This window comes from Zeugodacus cucurbitae, chromosome 3, assembly GCF_028554725.1.
Source record: "Zeugodacus cucurbitae isolate PBARC_wt_2022May chromosome 3, idZeuCucr1.2, whole genome shotgun sequence".
Classification (NCBI taxonomy): Eukaryota; Metazoa; Arthropoda; class Insecta; order Diptera; family Tephritidae; genus Zeugodacus; species Zeugodacus cucurbitae.
The window spans coordinates 57470899-57493290 of record NC_071668.1 but is presented as its reverse complement, the minus strand read 5'-3'; the positions used below and the strand labels follow the sequence as shown (position 1 = coordinate 57493290).

General features: G+C 35.3%; 1 protein-coding gene across 2 annotated transcripts; it reads left to right on the top strand.

Annotated features, from left to right (window-relative positions):
• The first annotated feature begins 657 nt into the window (after nt 1-657).
• LOC105217320 (lysosome-associated membrane glycoprotein 1) lies at nt 658-9665 on the top strand. Of its 2 annotated transcripts, none has more exons than XM_011192259.3 (4): nt 658-1083; nt 8210-8599; nt 8695-8913; nt 8977-9665. In XM_011192259.3, the coding sequence occupies exons 1-4, from the start codon at nt 1020-1022 to the stop codon at nt 9312-9314; spliced, it is 1011 nt and encodes a 336-aa protein (XP_011190561.2). In that variant the 5' UTR covers nt 658-1019; the 3' UTR covers nt 9315-9665. The 2 variants fall into 2 exon arrangements, with proteins under 2 accessions (XP_011190561.2, XP_054082686.1); XM_054226711.1 differs by lacking the exon at nt 658-1083 and adding an exon at nt 5368-5437.
• The last annotated feature ends 12727 nt before the right edge of the window (nt 9666-22392 follow it).

The window sequence follows — 22392 nt, the reverse complement described above, 5'->3', positions numbered from 1 at the left end:
TTCGAAAACAATACGAGGATATGGATAATCTAACCTAACTAATCGAGTTAGAGATTTTGGAAAATAAATTATATACTTATATTTTTAACTTACCTTGCAGGAAAATAAATGGTGAATTTTTCCTTTGAATTTTTATAAAATATTTTTGAACACTACGCACACATTTTGCAATTATACTTTCACTTTAACTTTTGGTTTAACTTGTATTATATTATTTAACAACAACTGTTAACGACGGTCCTTTTAAATGTATGCAAACAATTTATTTAAACTCTGCACTTAGAATCAAAATTGTACTTTTATTAATTAGAAAAGGAAATCAACAAAATGTCAACGCGAAAATACCGCCATTTATACACTGACAAAATTCTTGAATTTTACGGTAGTGGGGGCATTAGTGCACAACTAGTGTAAATATGTTAAATTTTATAAAATAAAATAAACTACATTAACTATATTGAAGATATATTGTAATTTGAAATACATTTGGTAAAAGTCAACATATCTCTTATAACAGTTAACGTACATTTAATAATTTTACTCCGAGTGTGTTCACTTTCATGGTAAGTGGCAACTATTTGACATTTCTGTCAACGTCAGATGGCGCCGGGTAGCTGAATCAGCTGAATCATTTGTCTTGTTCGCCATTTGTTGTTGCATTTCGGTCAGCTTTTGAAGTACGCAAAGAAGTAGCAAGAACAAAAGACGTAGAAAATTTTTAAGAGCTTACAGAAATTGAAGTCAAATTACTAAGAAAAATTGTATTTTGCCAATAAAAAAAGTAGTAAAAGCATCGAATTTAAAACGTTGGTTTATTTTTTTGGGCAAACGAACGATATTTTATTATTTCGTCTACTTTAAAGGATATAAATTTGCATACAAAAAAAATACGAACAGACTAATTGGAAAAATCATTGCAACGCAGTTAAAGTAGTTTTTATTACTTTGGCTAAATTTAAGATTTGCTGCAATTTGAAAGCCGAAATAGAGTATATTTGTGCGTTTGCGAGTGCTATAAAATGTTTCATAATAAATATTTGACTTTGGCTTTGGTGCTGAGTATTTGCAGCGCTCTAGTTTGTGGTGAGTAATAAACATTAATAACAATGAATATATATGTATATATACAGATATAGTTGTCCGACAAAAAATGTAAATGCATTTTTTTTATATTTAATTAACGCGAGCTTTTGTATAAGAGCCTATATCGAAAAACTTTAATTTGAAAACAGCCTAGTCTAGAGGTAATGTATTGATGCACATATCCATGCATTAATGCAATCCACTTTTTTTTTGCAAACAATCAGCGTAATCAGCCATTACCCTAATCCTACATTTATTATATATATATCGGCGCCTATATTTTGCGCTATATCTTCACTATTGGTTTTTTAAATTAGTCATATAAGAAAAAGTTAAAGGGCTCGCACCGACCAGCTGCCAGTTGCGATAGCGGGAATATCGCTGAATTGCACCGTTTTCACTGTGCATGAAGCGTTACTGCTGTTATCTGTATAAGGTTCTCTGCAGTTTAATTTATTGTTAAATGCGTTTATTGAAATGTAAAATTTATGCACAATTAACTGATAATTGTCAAAGCATTATATATACATATATATGCATTTATTTATATTTTTGCCTTTCTTTGCCGGTATACTTTCTAACTATACTGTGACTTTCTAGAAAAGTTAAATTTTAGTTATTAAGCTATTGATGATGATTGGTAGTCAAAAATTATTAATTTTGTTATTTATTTGCGCATTCTAATTGCTTTAAAATCTATTTTGTTCTTATCCACCCCTCTTAATATGTTTTGTTATCGCAAAAACACAAAACAAAGGCATTCCATACATAAGTGTATATATATATACGTGCTTTGGTGTAGAGGTAATTATATTCAGTGAAGTGTTTTTGTTGCCAATTTCTATTTTTACTAATTTTGTTTTGTCACAATAACAAAGCATTTCCAGTTATACCTTTTTAACACAGATTGAAATAGTAAATAAGTGAAAACATATTTATATATTGAGGATGAAGAGTGTAGGCAATTAAATACTTATACCTGCATGAAAAAAATTTGCGGTTTTTATTCTGCGAATTGAATATAGAATTTCTCATTCCACTAATGTATTTTCAATAATATATATATTTTTTTTTTTACTTATTTGTTGTTTTTTTTGCTTTTTTTTTTCAAACAACAAATTTATATATTTTGCAAGGAGCTATACATTGCCTATATTAATACAATAAAACATAAAATAATTACATATTACGCTGTCATCAAGGGTTTTAAACATTATAGCGTTTGGTACCAATCACAGCAGTGAACCTAACCTAATACATCTATATACGTATATATTTTCAAAATGTAAATACCCGGCAGCCATCTGTTAATTGTACATAGATACATACATACATTCACATGTGTAGTTTTTAACGATAATTACCAATTATTATACACCAGCTTTAGGTCGCGAATATTCTCAGCTCAGTTCTATGGCATCAACAAACATCCCCTCCAATCGGCTGAGTTGCTACCTACGTACATCATTATAAAAGTATATCCCTCCCGACTGCATTTAGTAATATGCCCATCAAACTTAAATATATATTATTTACATATGCATACATTTGCATTGCCTATTTATGACTTTGTGTTGCGCGTACAACCGATGCGGTTGTTAGTCTGTTGTTAGGCCTCAATTTTCTTTGATTACGTTTAGTACTATTCCATTTGTTTGTATGCATGTATGTATGTATATAGTAAGCGTTGCTGCAACTAAAGATGATCGTTGATTCGTAATCGCATACATATGTACATAAATATTAATAGTATTTTCGAATAAATGCAGGGAAGCTGATTTGATAATTTACGACGCCCACAATTTTATAGTATAGAAAATTACTTTTGCTTCTTTTTAAATTAATGGGCAACATCAAATTATTAAATTTCCTTTTTCGTATTTTGTTCATATTTATTTATTTTTATTTTGACGTTTATGGCGCTTTTGTTCTCCAATTCAACACTCAATAGGATAGTTAGTTACTTTCGACATATTTGATTGATTCTTTGTAATTAAATTATATTATTGTCATTATTTAATTACTGGGGTCTAAAGAGCACGAACTTTTCTGTTTAGAATTATTATTATTTCTTTTCGTAGGGGCCACCAATATTGTTTTGTAAAGATTTATTGGCTTATTGTCCTCAGGACAGAGAAGGCATATCAATTTCTTAAATAAGCAAAGACGTTAGTGACGAGATGCAATTTTATTTGCAGTTATATTAAAACTACAGAGTGGAAGTTACTTTAACTTGTATTACTTTTGTGATATTTTATATAAACAAATTTTTGATCTCATCACTTATGTACATATATTGAAGTAATACATATATAAAATATTTGCACTTAAATGTCATCATCGCAACACAAATGCAAACATACAAATGCGTGTAAAATTTAGTGGCAAATTGTTGGCATTACATAATTCGTGCCGCCAACGCGCACCACACACTGCTGCTGTGGCATTGAACTAGAACTCTGGGCAAACTAAAGTACAAATGTAGTCTTGCGGTTTTCGAGTTGGCATTGCAATACAGATTTTCTAGTATAGGCATTTATACTTGTGCATACAAATGTATTTTTCCTCACAAAGCACTTGGGTTAATCGATAGTAGTGGCTTTTTCTAGCGGTTTTGTGGGTGCAAAATGTACAAGAAAAAGTATTTTATTTTATATTAATATTAAGGTAATTTTTTTTTTGAAATTAGAAGTGTATTTACTATTAATTATTATTTTATTAATCGTAAAATATTTTTTTAACCGCAAACCATTTTTTTTTTCAACCGCAAACTATTTTTTTTTTATTAACCGCAAACCATTTTTTTTATAAACCATAAAATATTTTTTTTAACCGCAAACAATTCTTTTATTAACGGTGTTGTGTCTGCGTGCAGTTATATATATGTTATTAAATTAATGTATGACTAATTAACCACTTGGATGCAGTGAAAACGGGCTTTTGATTACAATTTTAATATAGTATAGAGTTGTTCAAATGAGTATGATTAACTGAGTGTGATCATTATACAGAATTATACAAAATATGTTACTTTTTTTTTAATTTTTTCACATTAAACGATAAAATATTTTACTGATAAATAAAATATTTTTTGAACACATGTGTTAACCGGCGCAATGTGGCATGTCCCGCTACAATTATTGTATTTTCCAAAGTGATAATGATGTTGAGTAATAAAATGTAAAATTTTATTATTTTTTTTTAATAATTGAACAATTATATCTGACTTTTTGCGTTGCAAGTGTCTTTGAAAAATGTAAAGTAAGAGTTTCAAAAAGTGAAAAAAATTTAAAAATTAATAAAAACTCTGAATTAAGTTGAACTGTATTGTAACAATATGGACTTTGACACCTCATAAGACAGAGCACTCTACTTATTAAGAACGGTGCCAGATTTATATCTGACTAAGTATTCTTAAGTTCATCAGCATACTTCAATATTTTCTGGTGAATGTTTTCTCTCGCTATTTCTGAATTTTGATCTTAAATGTATTTATTTTTTTAATTATTATCAACAATTTACATTTTTCGAATATTTGCCTACATTCCTATCCCCAACAACTGTCAGCGCTTGATTTTTTTAAAGAAAATTTAAAAAAAAAAATTGAGAGAAAACCACACAACTTGGTATCTACGTTACAAAATAGCTAGATATTTACATTTATTAGCACGACAGTTGTTGTATTTTCGTGTTTCTCCACATTTGTTTGCTGTTATCATCTTTTTTTATCAGCAATAACACAAAAAGTATTTCATTGTCTTGATTATATTTATGTATGTATGTGAAAATATTGTATACAAGCCGTCTCTGTTTTTGCTTTACTCAACTTCATTTAAATGAAGTTAAGTTAAATAAATAAATTTTGTGTTTAACTTCTCGCTTACTTGTTGTTACATATGTATGTACATATATATGTGTGATATTTACATATGTGTATATATTTGCTTTTCTCTGTCCATTAACAGTTTAAATGCTTATCTCCGCTAGTATTTGTATTTATTTACTTGCCTTTGCGCACCCATTATCCAATTTCGCTTTATTATCTTATTTTTATTTATTTAAAAAATGTAAATAAGTATATTTAATACATATCTACATTAGTACATATATGCTTATATTTCTTATCGCAATCGACTAGAGATTGCAGTTTCCTCTGCTTTCAGTTAGTCAGCTAATCTGTGTTAAGATTAACTGATTTCTAGAAATATTTAGAGAAAATTGAATGCTTATGCATTAAATTAATCTTAAATCAATCTTTTAATTAAATTGTATATATGCATTCAAATATGCTTGTTTATTATGTCTGAAGTGTTTTTGGAGTTTGTGTTGACAGTGGAGAATGCATTAGTTAAAGGTAAAATTATATATTGCTTGGCTTAAATTTTTGTATGAACAATTGGACAGACAATGTTTTTGAAATTATCGAAATAGTATTAATAGGTTAAAACTTTAAGCGATTGCAAAATTTACTTTAGTTGGTCTCACTCGCACTGTTCTTTATTTGCTTCCAGTTGCCAATTTATATTTCCTTTATATGTAAATACCTGTGTATGTGCTCAGTTGAATTTTTTATATTTATAATTACTTGCACTCGCAAAAACTACTCACGGGATTCCCGTAAATAAAATTCTTTGAATTTTTGTTCACATAATGAGGTCATTTCGTATGATTTGTATGAATTTATCGAACCTATACTCCTCCATAAAATTTTGCATTGTTAAACTCTTTTTGTATGTGCAAAACAAAGAAATTTGCATTAATTAAAAAAAATGTATAAAATATTTATTTATTATTATATAGCGCATATTCAATATTTATGTCACATTTCTTCATATTTTCATATTTTTTGTATGTCGAAATTATCTTTTTGCTATACTACTTCTAATATGAACATCCTTTAATTGTGCAATTAAGGGTTATCACTAGGCTTTATTTTAATTAATTTTTCATTATAATTTAATATTTCGATAATTTACTTGGTTACGCGCATTATCAATATGGTCGGAAATGAATACTTTTATACATACATATATTCATGTATTTATTTTAAAATTGGTTACTGCAACAAAGCAACAAGTTATTTATTTTGTTTTTACTTTCTACTGTTAAATACATGCATATGTATATCGTTAAATATTACTGTGTTTGTCATATGTTGTATTTGTTGCTTTTCGCTTAACTCTTTTTCTTTGTGCGTCATACACATTTTTGTACTTTAAATACCCATATCATCATTCACCCATGCAAATTGTTTTTGTATGGTCATTGCTACTGTCAATTGACTGCGTTTGCACCTTATTTGCTGTTGTTATTGTAGTAGCCATTTCATTACCAGCACCAGCCACCAGTTGTACATCTTATCTCTACAGGACCTGCGTTACGCCCTTCTGTTGCATTTTCGTCATGAAGTGAAATGTTTAATTTTTTGTTTTTGCATTTAATTTATTCACTTTTGCGCATTTAATGTTTATACTAAAAAGTTTGTTGTGCTACTGTTGTACTAGTTGCGCTTGTCTGACTATTGTACTACTATTTGCTAAATTTGTTCTAAAATAATATTTGACCTTTATTTTTTTAAGTATTTTATTATTATACATATATATCTCTTATGTTTAATGTATATTCTTTATTTAATATCAATATTAATTTTATTATTCCTTAATATTTCATTATTCGTTTAAATAATTTTATCTAAATATGTTTTAATATTTATATTAATCTAAAATCACTACAATTTCATGAATTTATTAATTTTTATTTATTTGTTTAAAATTATTTATTATTTGACGTCTAAATGTACTTTAATTTGCAATATTCAACACAACTAAAGCCATGTTCGAAGCAAGTCACACTTGAAAACATGCAAACCTACAAATTCTTTATTTATCGTGGTTTCGTTTTACATTATATGAATCACGACCATTATTTTTTCCTTCATTTGTATGTTTATTTTTTTTGCTAAGCCGTCTATTAGTCGTTGATGACGATTCGCTTGATTTCCATGGAAGAAAACCAAAGTGCGAATGCTTTACACAAAGAAATTGATAATAATATGAACTATCAAAACAAACAAGCTGCGCAAGGGAAATCAAGGCTTAAGCCATACAATCGCTCTCGTTTACTACTGTCGCAAAGCTACATTATTTTTAGCGCTTAACAAGTAGTGTCATGTGTTGATATTTGCAGCCTTAGCACCATTCATATGCTATCAGTTTCTTTGATTTCACTGTATATTATATAAAATGTTATTTTATTGCGAAAAGTTCGCTAAACTTTAAAAGTCTGTGCGACAAATGATATATGCTATAAGTTTTTTCTGTAAGATGGATATGAAATGATTTATTTTGTTAAATAGTAGTAGTATTTTGTTATTATGGTTATAGTAGAAATCAATTCCTTGAGTATAAATATAATAATTGTCAAAAGACCTGCAGATTTGCCCTTAAAAAATCAGTTTGTTTGCAATAATATTTGTAAGTTTAACGATCATAACAACGTATACATAGCAACAAATCCAACTTGAAACAAAAACATATTATTTTTAAAAAGTAATACTTCCATGTTTTTGCAATTTCGCACTACTTTTTGCCGATCAAAACAATAAAAGCAAAGACAGTTTATAAAAAGAAGTAGGTCGGTTCGTATTTAGTTTAGCTTATTTTACAAATAATTTTTGTATTACAACAAATTTCGAATTATATGTATGTGTAAGTACATATTTAATTTTTTAATTTGCAAGTGTTTTTAGCTGTTATTTATTTTTTTGTTGCTCCATAACGAAGTAAGTAAATAAACAGCTGATACAGGGTGCCTCATATGATACGACTTCTTACATGTAATGAGTGATTCGCTTTTTCATGCCATATTGGTAACTCTGTATTGTTGACAAAATTTAAATTAATATTGAATTTTTGCACAAATACTTTTTAGTTTAAGGCTGTAACTATTTTAATATATTTTTAAATATAATAAGTAATGAAATGTGATATTATATATATTAAAATTATAAAGTTTTCTTTTATTTTAAATATATATACTTTTCAAACAAATTTGCTGAAAAATAATAAATTGAATTGATTTGAATTATCATAATTGTATTATATTTATTTCTTTATTACGCTTATAGCCGCCCAAATCGATGTGAGTCTGGACAAAGCAACATTGCCTGCTGATCCAGCAGCAGCACCAGCAGCACCAATCGTTGGTAAGGATGAAGTTGTAGATAAAACAACTAAAGCAACCACCACGTCCAGCACAACTACTACATCAACCACAACCACAACCACTACAACAACAACAACAACACCGCCGCCACCTACAACTTCAACAACACCTTCGACCACCACCACTACAGTGTCACCAACGACAACCGCTGCACCCGTCACCACAACTGTTGCGCCAATAACAACTACACCGTCACCAGCGCCATTCCCAGCACCAGAGATTGGCGTATGGAATTCCAGCTGTATAATTATGCACTTTGCTGCTCAATTGAATGTTACCTATGAGACCAAAGGTGAGTGTGTTAATATGCATTACTTTATTGGTTATTTATAAGAACAATATAAGCATTAATACTGTTACTTATCAAATCAAATGATTTGCTTGCAGACAACAAAACTGCTTCCCGTTTGTACAACATCCCCAAGGATGCCAAGGTTGAGGACGCCAATTGCGCCAATGTTTCACAAACGATTCACATTATTTGGGGACCAGTTGAAGCTATACACTCGATGGTACTCCAATTCGATTTGGTCAACAAATCTAGCGAGTTGAAACAGATCTTCATTACCTTGCCACTCACCAGCGATTCCTTCCCTGATGCTAAGGGTAAGCTTTTGCAATAATCCATCTTTATTTAGTAATAATGTTTCTCAATAAATCCTTGTGCAGATAACGAAACCATCCAACTGATCCACGCTGGCGATGATTTTGTTACACCGGTTAAAATGTCTTACCATTGCACACGTGCACAGAAATTCAATTTGACCGAGGTAGTGCAGACTACCAAAGTAATTGGCACCATTACGCTGAGCAATGTACAAACCGAGGCATTCATCACGGACCATCGCAACACCTTCGCCAATGCCGTGGATTGTGATGGACCCAAAACAATGGACATTGTGCCCATTGCTGTTGGCATTGCAATGGCCGCACTCATACTCATCGTATTGATTTCGTACTTGTGTGCGCGTCGTCGTTCCACATCGCGTGGCTACATGAGCTTCTAAGCGGTTTATATAGCACGTGTTGCTCGTTTGGCGTTTTAGTGACAGTAATTATATATGTAGGCATAGGCGGTCGTAGTATGTGTGAGGGGACACGCTGGGGGGTTATTTTGTATAGGGTTTTCCGCGAAATTTTGATTTAATTTGAAAAGGGGAAATTTTTCTTTTCTTTTCTTCTTAGTTTTTGAGAGAGAGAGAGAGAGAGAGAATGAGTAAAAAGATTGAATTGCCGAGTTTTGATTTACTTTGTCACGTAATATAGCAGTTGAAAGAAAGGTTGAAAGAAAATACAAAATACAAAAATAAAAACAACAACAAAATAATAGCCAACACAGCAGTCATTTAAGATATTCATACGATAAATAGTAAAAAGCAAGCGTGTAACAACAAGTAAATAAATGCACTGCAATTAGCAATTTTAATCCAACAGACTTTAAACGTACACTAAGTACAGTTACAGTTCTAATAGCATACAGGGGTGCAGTTACAAAAAAAAAAATCGAAAAAATACCTTCTAATAGGCGCAACTTGGCGTCCAAAGCAGTTACAGAATTTAGTTTTGCACTTACGCGCATTGTAGCTGAGACGTACTCTTTTTAGCACTTTTATTATTTTTTATTTTATCGGTTACTCTCTTCTTGTGTATTATTTTATAGCTCTTAAAACGATTTAGTGCGCATATGCGAAATATATTAATTATTACTTTATATTTGAAACGAATTATTTTGTTAAGTGAGCTGCTTGTCAACTTGCAAAAACGCCTTCCTTTTTACATAGCAATCTGATTTGTGCTTTTTAAATAAACTTACAACAAAACAATCGCAGTACACTTAAAATATTCGATATTAAGTATACATAAAAATCACATTAAAAAAACAACAATATTTTAAATCACGAAAAACAAAAACAATAGCATCTCTAAGCGCTACTATACTTTATTAAACGATTCTTATTGTTCTCTATCTACATATTTGTATTTTAAATTTTAAACAAATTGGCTAATCATTCTATGTAATTTTAATAAATACTTCAGTATAACATTGAAGTATATGTATGTGCTATTTTGATTTCATTATATTAATTACAAAAAACAACTTATGGTAAATACAAAATTTTTTATATTGCATATCGTTGTGTATACACAACACAAAATTTTCCAAACATCTCAGCAATGAAAACGAAATCTATGAAAATTAGTTTAACATTAGGTACTTGGCATATATTTTGTTTAAAAAAATTTTTTATTGTAAAATTTAAACTTGGCCTTAAATAAAGTGAGGTAACTGAACAAAAAATGTATATTTTTATTTGAATTTACCATCTATATTTATTATTTACCGCAAATCTGCCAAGATTTTTCACTTTTACGTCCGATATTTAGCGCGATTGTTCGATTTCGCAAAGGCGGGACATTCCAGAAAAAAAGTGATGAGATGAATTCAACTCGTCCCCCTCCAGGCAGCTTCTACAGCAACGTAACTTTACTAAAAGGCGAAGAGCTCGGTAGACCAGCTCAAGCGGGGCCCAACTGTCCAGTTGTATATCGCAATAATATAAAAGTGATCCTACATGTTCCTATGCTACTGTGAGTGAGACAGACGTAGCTGACCTTTCAGGCTCATCAGCATTACAATTCCCCGGTATACCGCTGTAGTCAGCAGTCCAGATGAGTCTAATCGAAAAGTAGAACTATGCCACTGATAGTGAAGATAAGCGCATAGTCAGCGAACTCAAGGCTAGTATCGCCGTTATACTATCAGAGTGTATCGTCATCTCTCTGAAGTTTGAAGCCCTCCAAAGCAATACATGTATATTCGCCACAGCCTTAGAAGCACCCACTTCCGATTGAAAACGCTGCAATGATCGGGAAGCCTGAAACTAAATTTGATACGAAGCTCCTGACGGTAAACTCCGCCATCTACTTTTCCGCAAACTTTGACCCATCCGTGAAGAAGCGCTTCGCGTCTGTCCTCTAGCGACTTCTTCCCACCCGAGTATCTCTTGAAGGAGTGAAAGAGTAGATAAGTTGTTGCCAGGGCTAGGCTCGACGATGGTGGTGACGATCCAATAACCACGGGATGAAGACGAAGTGTGCGGGGTTTCTTGAATGCCCCGACACGCACTACTGGACGTTATATCATTACTATTATTTAATTTCTCGCTTTGAGAAGTACTCAATCACTAAAAAGAATTTCATGGATCGCGATTATGACCAAAGTACAGAGCCGCAAAAAATTATTAAGTCGGTAGCCGAAGTTGCCAACTTACAAGGCAATCGGACGGCCGGTTGTCAACTACGGAGCACCGGTATGTCCGTCTGGATGCAGCAGAAGAAGATTCAGAGGTGTTAGAATACTGCATTTCGGACAATCAGAGGATGCCTTTTATGTCTCTGGAAGACCACCTACATCATGAGTCTGTTACGTTATCTCTCAAGGAGCACAATAAACTACTCTCCAAACAGTTTCCACTAGGGTGCCTGCCAGGTGCATCAAGAGGTCATGTCCTACATTATGTTGATGATATCGATCAATACGCCAACCAGAGTTAGGATGCAGAAACAGCTTCAGATATGCGTTTAACGCAATTCACAGCGGAGCTATTAAAAATTCCTTTACTCCCACTCAGTGAATGACGTCCTTTGAGTCAAACCACCATTCATCGCAGACGACGAGCTCGAGTTGTCTCGTGGCACAGGGCAAACTTCGGGCAACTTCGTTCTGGCTACTGTAATATGTTAAACTTCTACTTATCCAGACTAGGCCCAACATATATGTCCTGCATACACTGAGTCCACGCAAGACACTAACCAACTCTTTGCATGCTCAACGAACTCGATCCCATCTTACACTCTTCTCTCTACGGTGCGAAAAAGTCGAAACAGCTTTCTGTACTTCCCATTGGATCATTATAACAAAAACAATTATCATTATTTAATATATTTGATGGTCTGCTTCATCAAATAAATACCTACTATCCGACTTTTTCAGTTTCTTCTATGAGAAAGACTCCAAGCATGATTCATTTGAGTTGCCTCGCGGAGTTTTAGTAGCATAGGTAGAAATTATTGTTTGTATAAAGGCTCCTGTTATTTTGTTAGCTTTTCCTGTTATTTAGTTATTTTTTTGAGCTTTTACTTAACTCACGGATTCCTGACCCCCGCAACTTTTTCCCAGCAGAGCTGACTGTCTCTCATGTAGAAATAGATCTACAGGTCCAACGTACATCCCTGTTCATGTAAGTAGGTATTCATTGTCATAGCACGGCAGTAATACTGTGATAAGACTTGTAATGCCTGGTCATAATTAAATCGGTTGCTAAGTTGATAAGTCGGTATGAGTTTTATTGTTCTATTAAAGTTGCCATGGTTTAGGTTATTTCAACGTCCTTTTGCTATAAAATGTTTATCGACGAAGTGCATACATGACGTTCCTGTTTTTTTTAAAGAAACTATTCTCAAATAGTGTCTGCTATGCTAAAATCTTAAAATCCTCTCTAGATCCAGGTTTGACCATTTTTAACGATCGGATGAACGAGTATCCACTTCTTCTCATTTACTTCAAACTTCCGGAAGAAGGACCTTAACAACCTCTCATTGGGTTCATACATGTTTAACTATATTTGATCATATCCAAAATGGGTGTGAGTCTACTATCCACATGCCGTTATTTTTGTCGCGCATAAAAATTCGCATGGAATTTTAATAAAGACACCCATTGCGACAGCACAACATTTCAATTGAGTGGAATTTCATAGCCTCAACGTAACCAATAACAATTCGATTTGATGCGGTGCAATAAAAATTGGAAAACTGCGGCCAAAGGCGGAGAATATGGTGCGGTGGGAGGAAAAAATCAACAAAACCTGCCAACCATTTGCCCTGTCAATGCCGCGAGTAAAGGCGAGACTGCACGACCTGATTTCAATAGCCGACATGCTAACTAACTGTAATTCTGGTTGGAAATTGTTACTGCAGGCAAATGCCCAGCATTCACTCGACTGAAGAGAAAATGAGAACAGGAGGTGGAAGGCGGAGGGCGGAAACCACATAAACGGCATGATTGTTTCCGTGCTCAGTCGGAGCGTGATGTTGAACGCCTGTGTGTATGCAATAAAAATCTCAAAGGCTATTGCCCTTTTATTTTTAATGGCTACAAAGGGCGTTGGAAAGATGGGCCACTGTTGGGTAATCGAAAGTGATTTGAAGGAACGCATTGAAGGTGATTAAATATTCATGAGCAATATGGTAATATGTATACTTATGGCATGTTGCTGTGACATCAGTGGCTCATCAGAAATTGCTCATTGGACTAAATACTGTTTGCTTAAATATTTTTTAATAACTACGTTGGTATTCTTTCTTGGAAATGTTAATTTTTTGCACTTAAATGAAAATGTTCAAAAACGGCGGCATACATATATTAATAATGACTCAGTGTGGGTTTCTTGTGGGTTCACGAAGTGTGTTGTGTTTTAGGTGTAGTGAGAGTATTGGTATATGGTGGCTAAAAGAAGTATTGAACCGAGATCCGAGGTGTAGACCTAGTTTCATTATGATATCTTACAAATTAAGTATAATAAATTCAGCTATAGGTACTGAGGTCTTCAGATTTCGTCTCTGATAGCTTAAAAAATAAGATATTATAGCACGAAAATTTCGAAGTGGAATTCTTCCACCCACTTTAGTTGAAATATGTTGTTTTGGTTGAATAAGACCGTTCAGCTTCTTCCAAGATTGTTTGAAACAATGGATATTACAAGAACATATTAGGCCTTGGGGGATGGGGTCATATGTAGAAGTTCACGCAAGTGAGGAAAGTTTCTGATTGCCATTCACTTGGGAGTGGCCAGGAACGATTCTTTTGCATATGACTCAAGCAGCTCACGACTTCCGGTTTTAGACCAAGTATCCCCTGGGTAGCTAACAGACATCCGTTTGGAGGCGAGCTAAAGTGAGAAGGCGAAGCCCGCTTGTGCGGTTGTGCGTAGGGCTTGGGACCCACCACATAAAAACGAATAACCAGTGAATAAGAAACACAGGCCTCGGATGAGAAACCCCCCTTTTGATGACGACCACGGCAAACGTATAAAGGACTATGATTTGAGGGCATGCACCTGGAATGTCCGGACTCTTAATTGGGAAGGTGCCTCTGCCCAGCTGGTTGATGTCCTCATACAACTAAAGGCTGACATCACCGCCGTCCAAGAAGTGCGATGGACGGGACAAGGACGGAAGAAGGTGGGTCCTTGTGACATCTACTACAGCGGCCATATAAAGGAGCGCAAATTCGGTGTTGGATTTGTGGTGGGAGAGAGACTACGTCGCCGAGTCCTGGCATTCACCCCGGTGGATGAACGTCTTGCCACAATCCGCATCAAAGCGAGGTTCTTCAACATATCGCTGATTTGCGCCCACGCCCCAACGGAAGAGAAGGACGATGCGACCAAAGATGCTTTCTATGAGCGCCTAGAACGCATCTATGAGCGCTGCCCCCGCCACGATGTCAAAATCGTGCTTGGCGATTTTAACGCCAGGGTGGGTAAAGAAGGTGTCTTTGGCACAACAGTCGGAAAATTCAGCCTCCATGACGAAACATCGCCAAACGGCCTGAGGCTGATCGACTTCGCTGGGGCCCGAAATATGGTTGTCTGTAGTACCAGATTCCAGCATAAAAAAATTCATCAAGCAACGTGGCTGTCCCCTGATCGAAACACGCGCAATCAAATCGATCACGTTGTGATAGACGGAAGACATGTCTCCAGTGTTTTAGACGTGCGTACGCTCCGAGGACCAAACATTGACTCGGACCATTATCTAGTAGCAGCAAAGATACGCACTCGCCTCTGTGCAGCAAAGAACGCCCGTCAACAAACACAAGGAAGGTTCGACGTCGAAAAGCTGCAATCACAACCGACAGCCGAACGATTTTCTACTCGACTTGCACTCCTGCTCTCGGAGAGCACTCATCAGCATCTCGATATAAGGGAGCTGTGGAACGGCATCTCAAACTCATTGCATACCGCTGCAGCCGAAACAATTGGTCTCCGGCAACGCCAAAAAACCAGTTGGTACGATGAGAATTGTCGTTCCGCAGTGGAGAGAAAACAGACTGCCTACCTCGCAACGTTGCGATCGACCACAACACGTTCGGGGTGGGATAGATATCGAGAACTGAAGAGGGAAGCGAGACGCATTTGCAGACGTAAAAAGAAAGAGGCCGAAATGCGTGAGTATGAAAAGCTTGAAAAGCTGGCCGACATGGGTAATGCTCGAAAATTTTATGAAAAGATGAGGCGATTAACAGAAGGTTTCAAGACCGGAGCATTATCATGTAGGGACCGAGAAGGTAATCTGGTAACGGATGTCCAGAGCACACTGGGATTATGGAGGGAACACTTCTCCGACCTGCTCAATGGCAGTGAAAGTACAACACCAGGAGATGGCGAACCCGATTCCCCAATCGATGACGATGGAATAGATGTTCCATTACCCGACCATGAAGAAATTCGAATAGCAATTACCCGCTTGAAGAACAACAAAGCGGCGGGGGCCGATGGATTACCGGCCGAGCTATTCAAATACGGCGGCGAAGAACTGATAAGGTGCATGCATCAGCTTCTTTGTAGAATATGGTCGGAAGAAAGCATGCCTGACGATTGGAATCTTAGTGTGCTCTGCCCAATCCATAAGAAGGGAGACCCCACAATCTGCGCCAACTACCGTGGTATAAGTCTCCTCAATATCGCATATAAGGTTTTGTCGAGCGTATTGTGTGAAAGACTAAAGCCCACCGTCAACGAACTGATTGGACCTTATCAGTGTGGCTTTAGACCTGGAAAATCTACAATGGACCAGATATTCACCATGCGCCAAATCTTGGAAAAGACCCGAGAGAGAAGAATCGATACCCACCATCTTTTTATCGATTTTAAAGCTGCCTTCGATAGCACGAAAAGGAGCTGCCTTTATGCCGCGATGTCTGAATTTGGTATCCCTGCAAAACTAATACGGCTATGTAAGCTGACGTTGAGCAACACCAAAAGCTCCGTCAGGATCGGGAAGGACCTCTCCGAGCCGTTCGATACCAAACGAAGCTTCAGACAGGGTGACTCACTATCGTGCGACTTCTTCAATCTATTGCTGGAAAAAATAATACGAGCTGCAGAACTAAATAGAGAGGGTACAATCTTCTACAAGAGTGTACAGCTCCTGGCGTATGCCGATGATATTGATATCATCGGAAGCAACAACCGCGCCGTTTGTTCTGCGTTTTCCAGACTAGATAAAGAAGCGAAGCGTATGGGATGGAATAGATGTTCCATTACCCGACCATGAAGAAATTCGAATAGCAATTACCCGCTTGAAGAACAACAAAGCGGCGGGGGCCGATGGATTACCGGCCGAGCTATTCAAATACGGCGGCGAAGAACTGATAAGGTGCATGCATCAGCTTCTTTGTAGAATATGGTCGGAAGAAAGCATGCCTGACGATTGGAATCTTAGTGTGCTCTGCCCAATCCATAAGAAGGGAGACCCCACAATCTGCGCCAACTACCGTGGTATAAGTCTCCTCAATATCGCATATAAGGTTTTGTCGAGCGTATTGTGTGAAAGACTAAAGCCCACCGTCAACGAACTGATTGGACCTTATCAGTGTGGCTTTAGACCTGGAAAATCTACAATGGACCAGATATTCACCATGCGCCAAATCTTGGAAAAGACCCGAGAGAGAAGAATCGATACCCACCATCTTTTTATCGATTTTAAAGCTGCCTTCGATAGCACGAAAAGGAGCTGCCTTTATGCCGCGATGTCTGAATTTGGTATCCCTGCAAAACTAATACGGCTATGTAAGCTGACGTTGAGCAACACCAAAAGCTCCGTCAGGATCGGGAAGGACCTCTCCGAGCCGTTCGATACCAAACGAAGCTTCAGACAGGGTGACTCACTATCGTGCGACTTCTTCAATCTATTGCTGGAAAAAATAATACGAGCTGCAGAACTAAATAGAGAGGGTACAATCTTCTACAAGAGTGTACAGCTCCTGGCGTATGCCGATGATATTGATATCATCGGAAGCAACAACCGCGCCGTTTGTTCTGCGTTTTCCAGACTAGATAAAGAAGCGAAGCGTATGGGTCTGGTGGTGAATTAGGACAAGACAAACAAACAGTCAGCGCACTCGCGGCTTGGCTCCCACGTCACTGTTGACAGTCATAACTTTGAAGTTGTAGATAATTTCGTTTATCTGGGAACCAGCATTAACAACACCAACAATGTCAGCCTTGAAATCCAACGCAGAATCACTCTTGCCAACAGGTGCTACTTTGGACTGAGTAGGCAATTGAAAAGTAAAGTCCTCTCTCGACGAACCAAAATCAAACTCTATAAGTCGCTCATTATTCCCGTCCTGATGTATGGCGCTGAAGCGTGGACGATGACAACATCCGATGAGACGACTCTTGGGGTTTTCGAGAGAAAGGTTTTGCGCAAGATTTATGGTCCTCTAAACATTGGCAACGGCGAATACCGCAGACGATGGAACGATGAGCTGTACGATTTATACGACGACATTGACATAGTTCAGCGAATAAAAAGACAGCGGCTACGCTGGCTAGGTCATGTTGTACGGATGGAAGAAAACACTCCAGCTCTGAAAGTATTCGATGCAGTACCCGCTGGAGGAAGCCGCGGAAGAGGACGACCTCCACTCCGGTGGAAAGACCAAGTGCAAAGTGACCTGGCTTCACTTGGTGTTTCCAGTTGGCGCCAAAAAGCAAAAAGGAGGAATGAGTGGCGCGCTCTGGTGGATTCGGCTATAATCGCTTAAAGCGGTTCCTACGCCAAATATATATATATATATATACCATTTTGAGTGCAGCACTTCAGTACCATCTTTATAATGAAATTTAAGGCTTCTGATGGTTTTCCGTAGTGAATTAAAGCATTTTTAGTAGTTTTCAACATGACCTTTGTATGGGAGGTGGGCGTGGTTATAATCAGATTTTCTCCATTTTTGGACTATATAAGGAAATAGCTGAGAAAAACGACTCCTGAAAGTTTCGTTGATATAGCTTTAGTAGTTTAGTATGGGCAGCGCCATGCCCACTTTCCCAAATAAATTACATCCAAATATGCCCCTTCGTAGAACAATCGTTTGTACCAAATTTTAAGTTCATAGCTTAATTTATGGCTTAGTTTCATTAAGATATCTCAATTTTTACTCAAGTTACAGTTTGCACGGACGGACAGACAGACATCCGGATTTTAACTTTACTCGTCACCCTGATCACTTTGGTATATATAACCTTATATCTAACTCGTTTAGTTTTAGGACTTACAACCAAACGTTATGTGAACAAAACTATAATACTCTCTTAGCAACTTTTGTTGCGAGAGTATAATGAACAGGTGGAAAACAATTCGAAAATTTCATGAAAGTGGGTTGCTAAATAATACATAATGGGATCTCACTTGGGAGCACAATGTACTTAAAGATGACTTATGTGCGGATCTCATTTTTCAAAAATCACTCAACACATTGTAAGGAATTCTTATTCTCTTTTATCTGTCATATGTTTTGTCTTCGAAGATTTAAACTTCCAACACTTCTACTTATATTGATACGCAATATTATTCTTTATTCTGTCTTGATGTTGATTTCGATAATGAACGTTATTAGACGCCGTTGAAACTGAAAATTCCAAATATTATATCAGCATTGCCTTTCTACACAAAAGCACAAAGAGCAAAAATAGTTGGATCATATCTCTCCGAGCCAAAAATAATCTTGGATCCTATATCCAAAAACTACGAGGCCAACGTTATTAGAAGAAGAAGCCAATATCATTAGGAATGACCCTATGGTGATATAGTGTGTTGGACATAAGGAAATCTACTTATAGAAAGCGAGTGAAAAGGGTTGAGTAGCTTGCAGCGGGAGATCTAATGGGATCATAACTATGGCGGTCCTTAAACTATTATTAAACCTGTCAGCTATAGGTCCTTTTGGAGATCGGAGTTAGCGCGCGGATATACTGTCCGGAGTTAGATATAAGGCTGACGCACGATAGAAGGGACTGTAGGAGCATTGTTGGTATACTCATTGGATACAGTCTAGTGGTGGTGCACGACTGTAGAACAATACTGACAAATTGAAAAGAATACAAGAAATGTCAAGAGCAGGACACCAGAGCAACAATGGAAGATCTCCTGTGCGGTTGTCCTGCATTGGAAAGATAATGGTTCAGGCATTTGGGAGTTCACAATATGAGAAACTGGAGGAAGTGTCTTTAGTGAGGCATATAACCTTTTAAAATTCGCCTGGTAGCCTAAAGGATGACTACTCCTCGTGGAGCACTCTATCTGGTATCGCTAAGTACCATAACTGGTCTATTTGAGGCGTATTGAACTAAAACGGAATTTTTACTAAGGTAGGACAATCTTTTGAATAGAAGTTCGAAAAAATTCGACTACATTCACATTCAGAAACGGTTAATCGGTTAATATATGTTTGTTCAAAAATCCGGAACTCATTGTCAGAAAGTCGGCTTGGATCAGCTATTGTGTGTATGTATGTACTTGTAAACGTGTGTGTATTGCTTCAATTGAATTCGAAGTGATTTTATAGAAATTTTGAAAATAATTTTAATTACCGCCTGAATGCACAAAATAAATGAATTTTTAATACAAAAAGCGGAAAATCGCACAAAGGAAAATCGCAAAGAAAGTGATTGAATACGAATACAAAAAAAAAAAGAAAATAAATATATTTTAAATTGTGCAATAAAAAGGAAAGCAAGAAATAAGTAGAAATACAATAAAGGTTAAAAGAAAATTCAATTTTTATTGAGAAGCAGATTGTAAATATATATGTTTAAATATATATTGCAGAGTAAGAAAAACCAGCAACAAAGTAGATTTCAAAGTTTACATTGGAGCTAAGATGTTGCAGCAAAATAAATCCGTCAACATTTTTTGGTACTTAAAACACACGCACATACAAAGCACATGAAGATCCATTGGCGGAAACGATTACCGAGTAAAAATAAAATATATTTAGCGATAATCGCATGAGACGTTCAATATGCGAAATATGAAAATAAAATTTCAAGTCTATGCGCCAAAAATGCAGAAAGAAGTGAAAAGAAATTTACATATCAAATAGAAGGATGAATGAAAAAGAACGAGTAGCAGCAGATTCTTTCTATTTTGATGTTATTGATGTGGAAGAAAAGGCGGCTGACTTGTGAAAAGTTGCTTTCGGTGACTTTTTTCTTGACTTCAGAGTGTGGGCTTGTGTGACTTTGGTATATTGAAAGGAAAGAGTTGATCTGCAAAAAATTTAATTTTAATGAGTCAGGGGATTTAAAAAATCGTTGCATGTTATTATAACTATTTATAGCCATAATAACTTTTTGGAAGGAAGGAAGTTCTTTTTTGGTAAAGAATTAAGGGATTAGAAAGGGCGAAGTAGAAAAATTAGAAATTTTAAATAACCTAAAGTTAAAAAAAATTAGTTAAAATTACATTAAAATCACAGAAAGTGTCTCGGGAGCTTTTGTTAAGCTTTAATATTATTTATTTGAAAGTTTATTTTTAACTTTAATACCTAAGACAGACATATGGTTTCCATACTATTATATGTACTACAATAAAAGCACTAGAAACCATGAACCAGCATAGTGACACGCATGTAGTATATTGTACTATGTTTACATTCATCAGCTGATACAAATAAATTCAGAAAACATATGATTGTGGCAGAAGAGCTTAAAGCTTTCGGTGTGTTCAATGCAATGCATTGTATTACATTTCATAACACCACAAAATTTCAATGGTTTCTAGAACTCTGTTGTAGTACGGAACACCATTTGCTTTCAAACAAAATTCGGAAAACCGGTGATACACATATGGTTTCTGAAGCATACTACAATAGATACTACAGAGTATTTTAGGTAGAGTATTTTAGGAATATTAGTTTGTAACGATTTAAAGATTTAATTTTATCGCTGGAAGTGTCGTTGAGATTTATAGATGAGGAAGCTTTGAAGTCATTTGAATGTTTATTTTTATATTTATCATATTTGGATGTAATTTTTTTGGGTATGTATCTCGCTAACCAATGAAGCTATATAAACCAAATGTAACTCAATTTTGAACTCCATCTTTTTCCTTCACTTTATAATATATGTATATATAAGGAACCAATGAAGATAGAGAAATAAAACTTTACACGAAATACTGTATATGATCTGTGGCATCAATCGGACAATACTTTTCAAAGCCCCGAATATCGAATATGAAGAATTCAGTGCCCCATGGTAATTTTTCACCGAAAATTTCGGTAAATCTCTCAGATATCTTAATTTAATTCAGAGAAAATATTTTTCTTCAAATAGTGTGTCTCTATACCAGAAATTGGTAAAATCGGGTCATAACTTCCCCTAGCTCTCATATTCTTAATTATAGGATTTTCAAATTGGGTCAAATTGTGTGTTATCTTAATAAAAATATATCAATAAATTGCGAGAGTATAAAAGTCTTAGTCTTTCCTTACTTGTTAGCTTTTAGCATTGTATTTCAGGAATAATAGTTTATAACAATTTAAAGATGTATTCAATAATTTTATCACTGAAAGTGTCTAGGAAGCTTCCGTTAAGCTTTTTAGATTAGAAAACTACGAAGTTGAATGAAAGTTTATTTTCAGTAAATATCGTTAAATTTCAGGAATATTGTTTTTTTGAATATTTCTTCATTATTAGTAAATCTCAGAATGAGATCTCAAAGCTTTAAGACTCATTAAGCTTATAAAGCTCCAGAAATTATTTAGTAACTAAGTTCATCTTCTTTGCTAATATCAAATAGATGGGGTTTATGTTTTATCGAAAACTCTTTTTATTATATTGGAGATTTTTAGGAATATTTCGAGTCAGTTCCAAGTAAGACTTGTCAGCAAAATGAGTTTAGAATCCAGGTCATCGGTAATAATGCTGTTTCCCAAGAAGGCAAAATGGTTCACAACAAGATTGTAGGAGGAACGTTGGAATAATACCTCATACCTCGGTAGTTTGTTGTAAA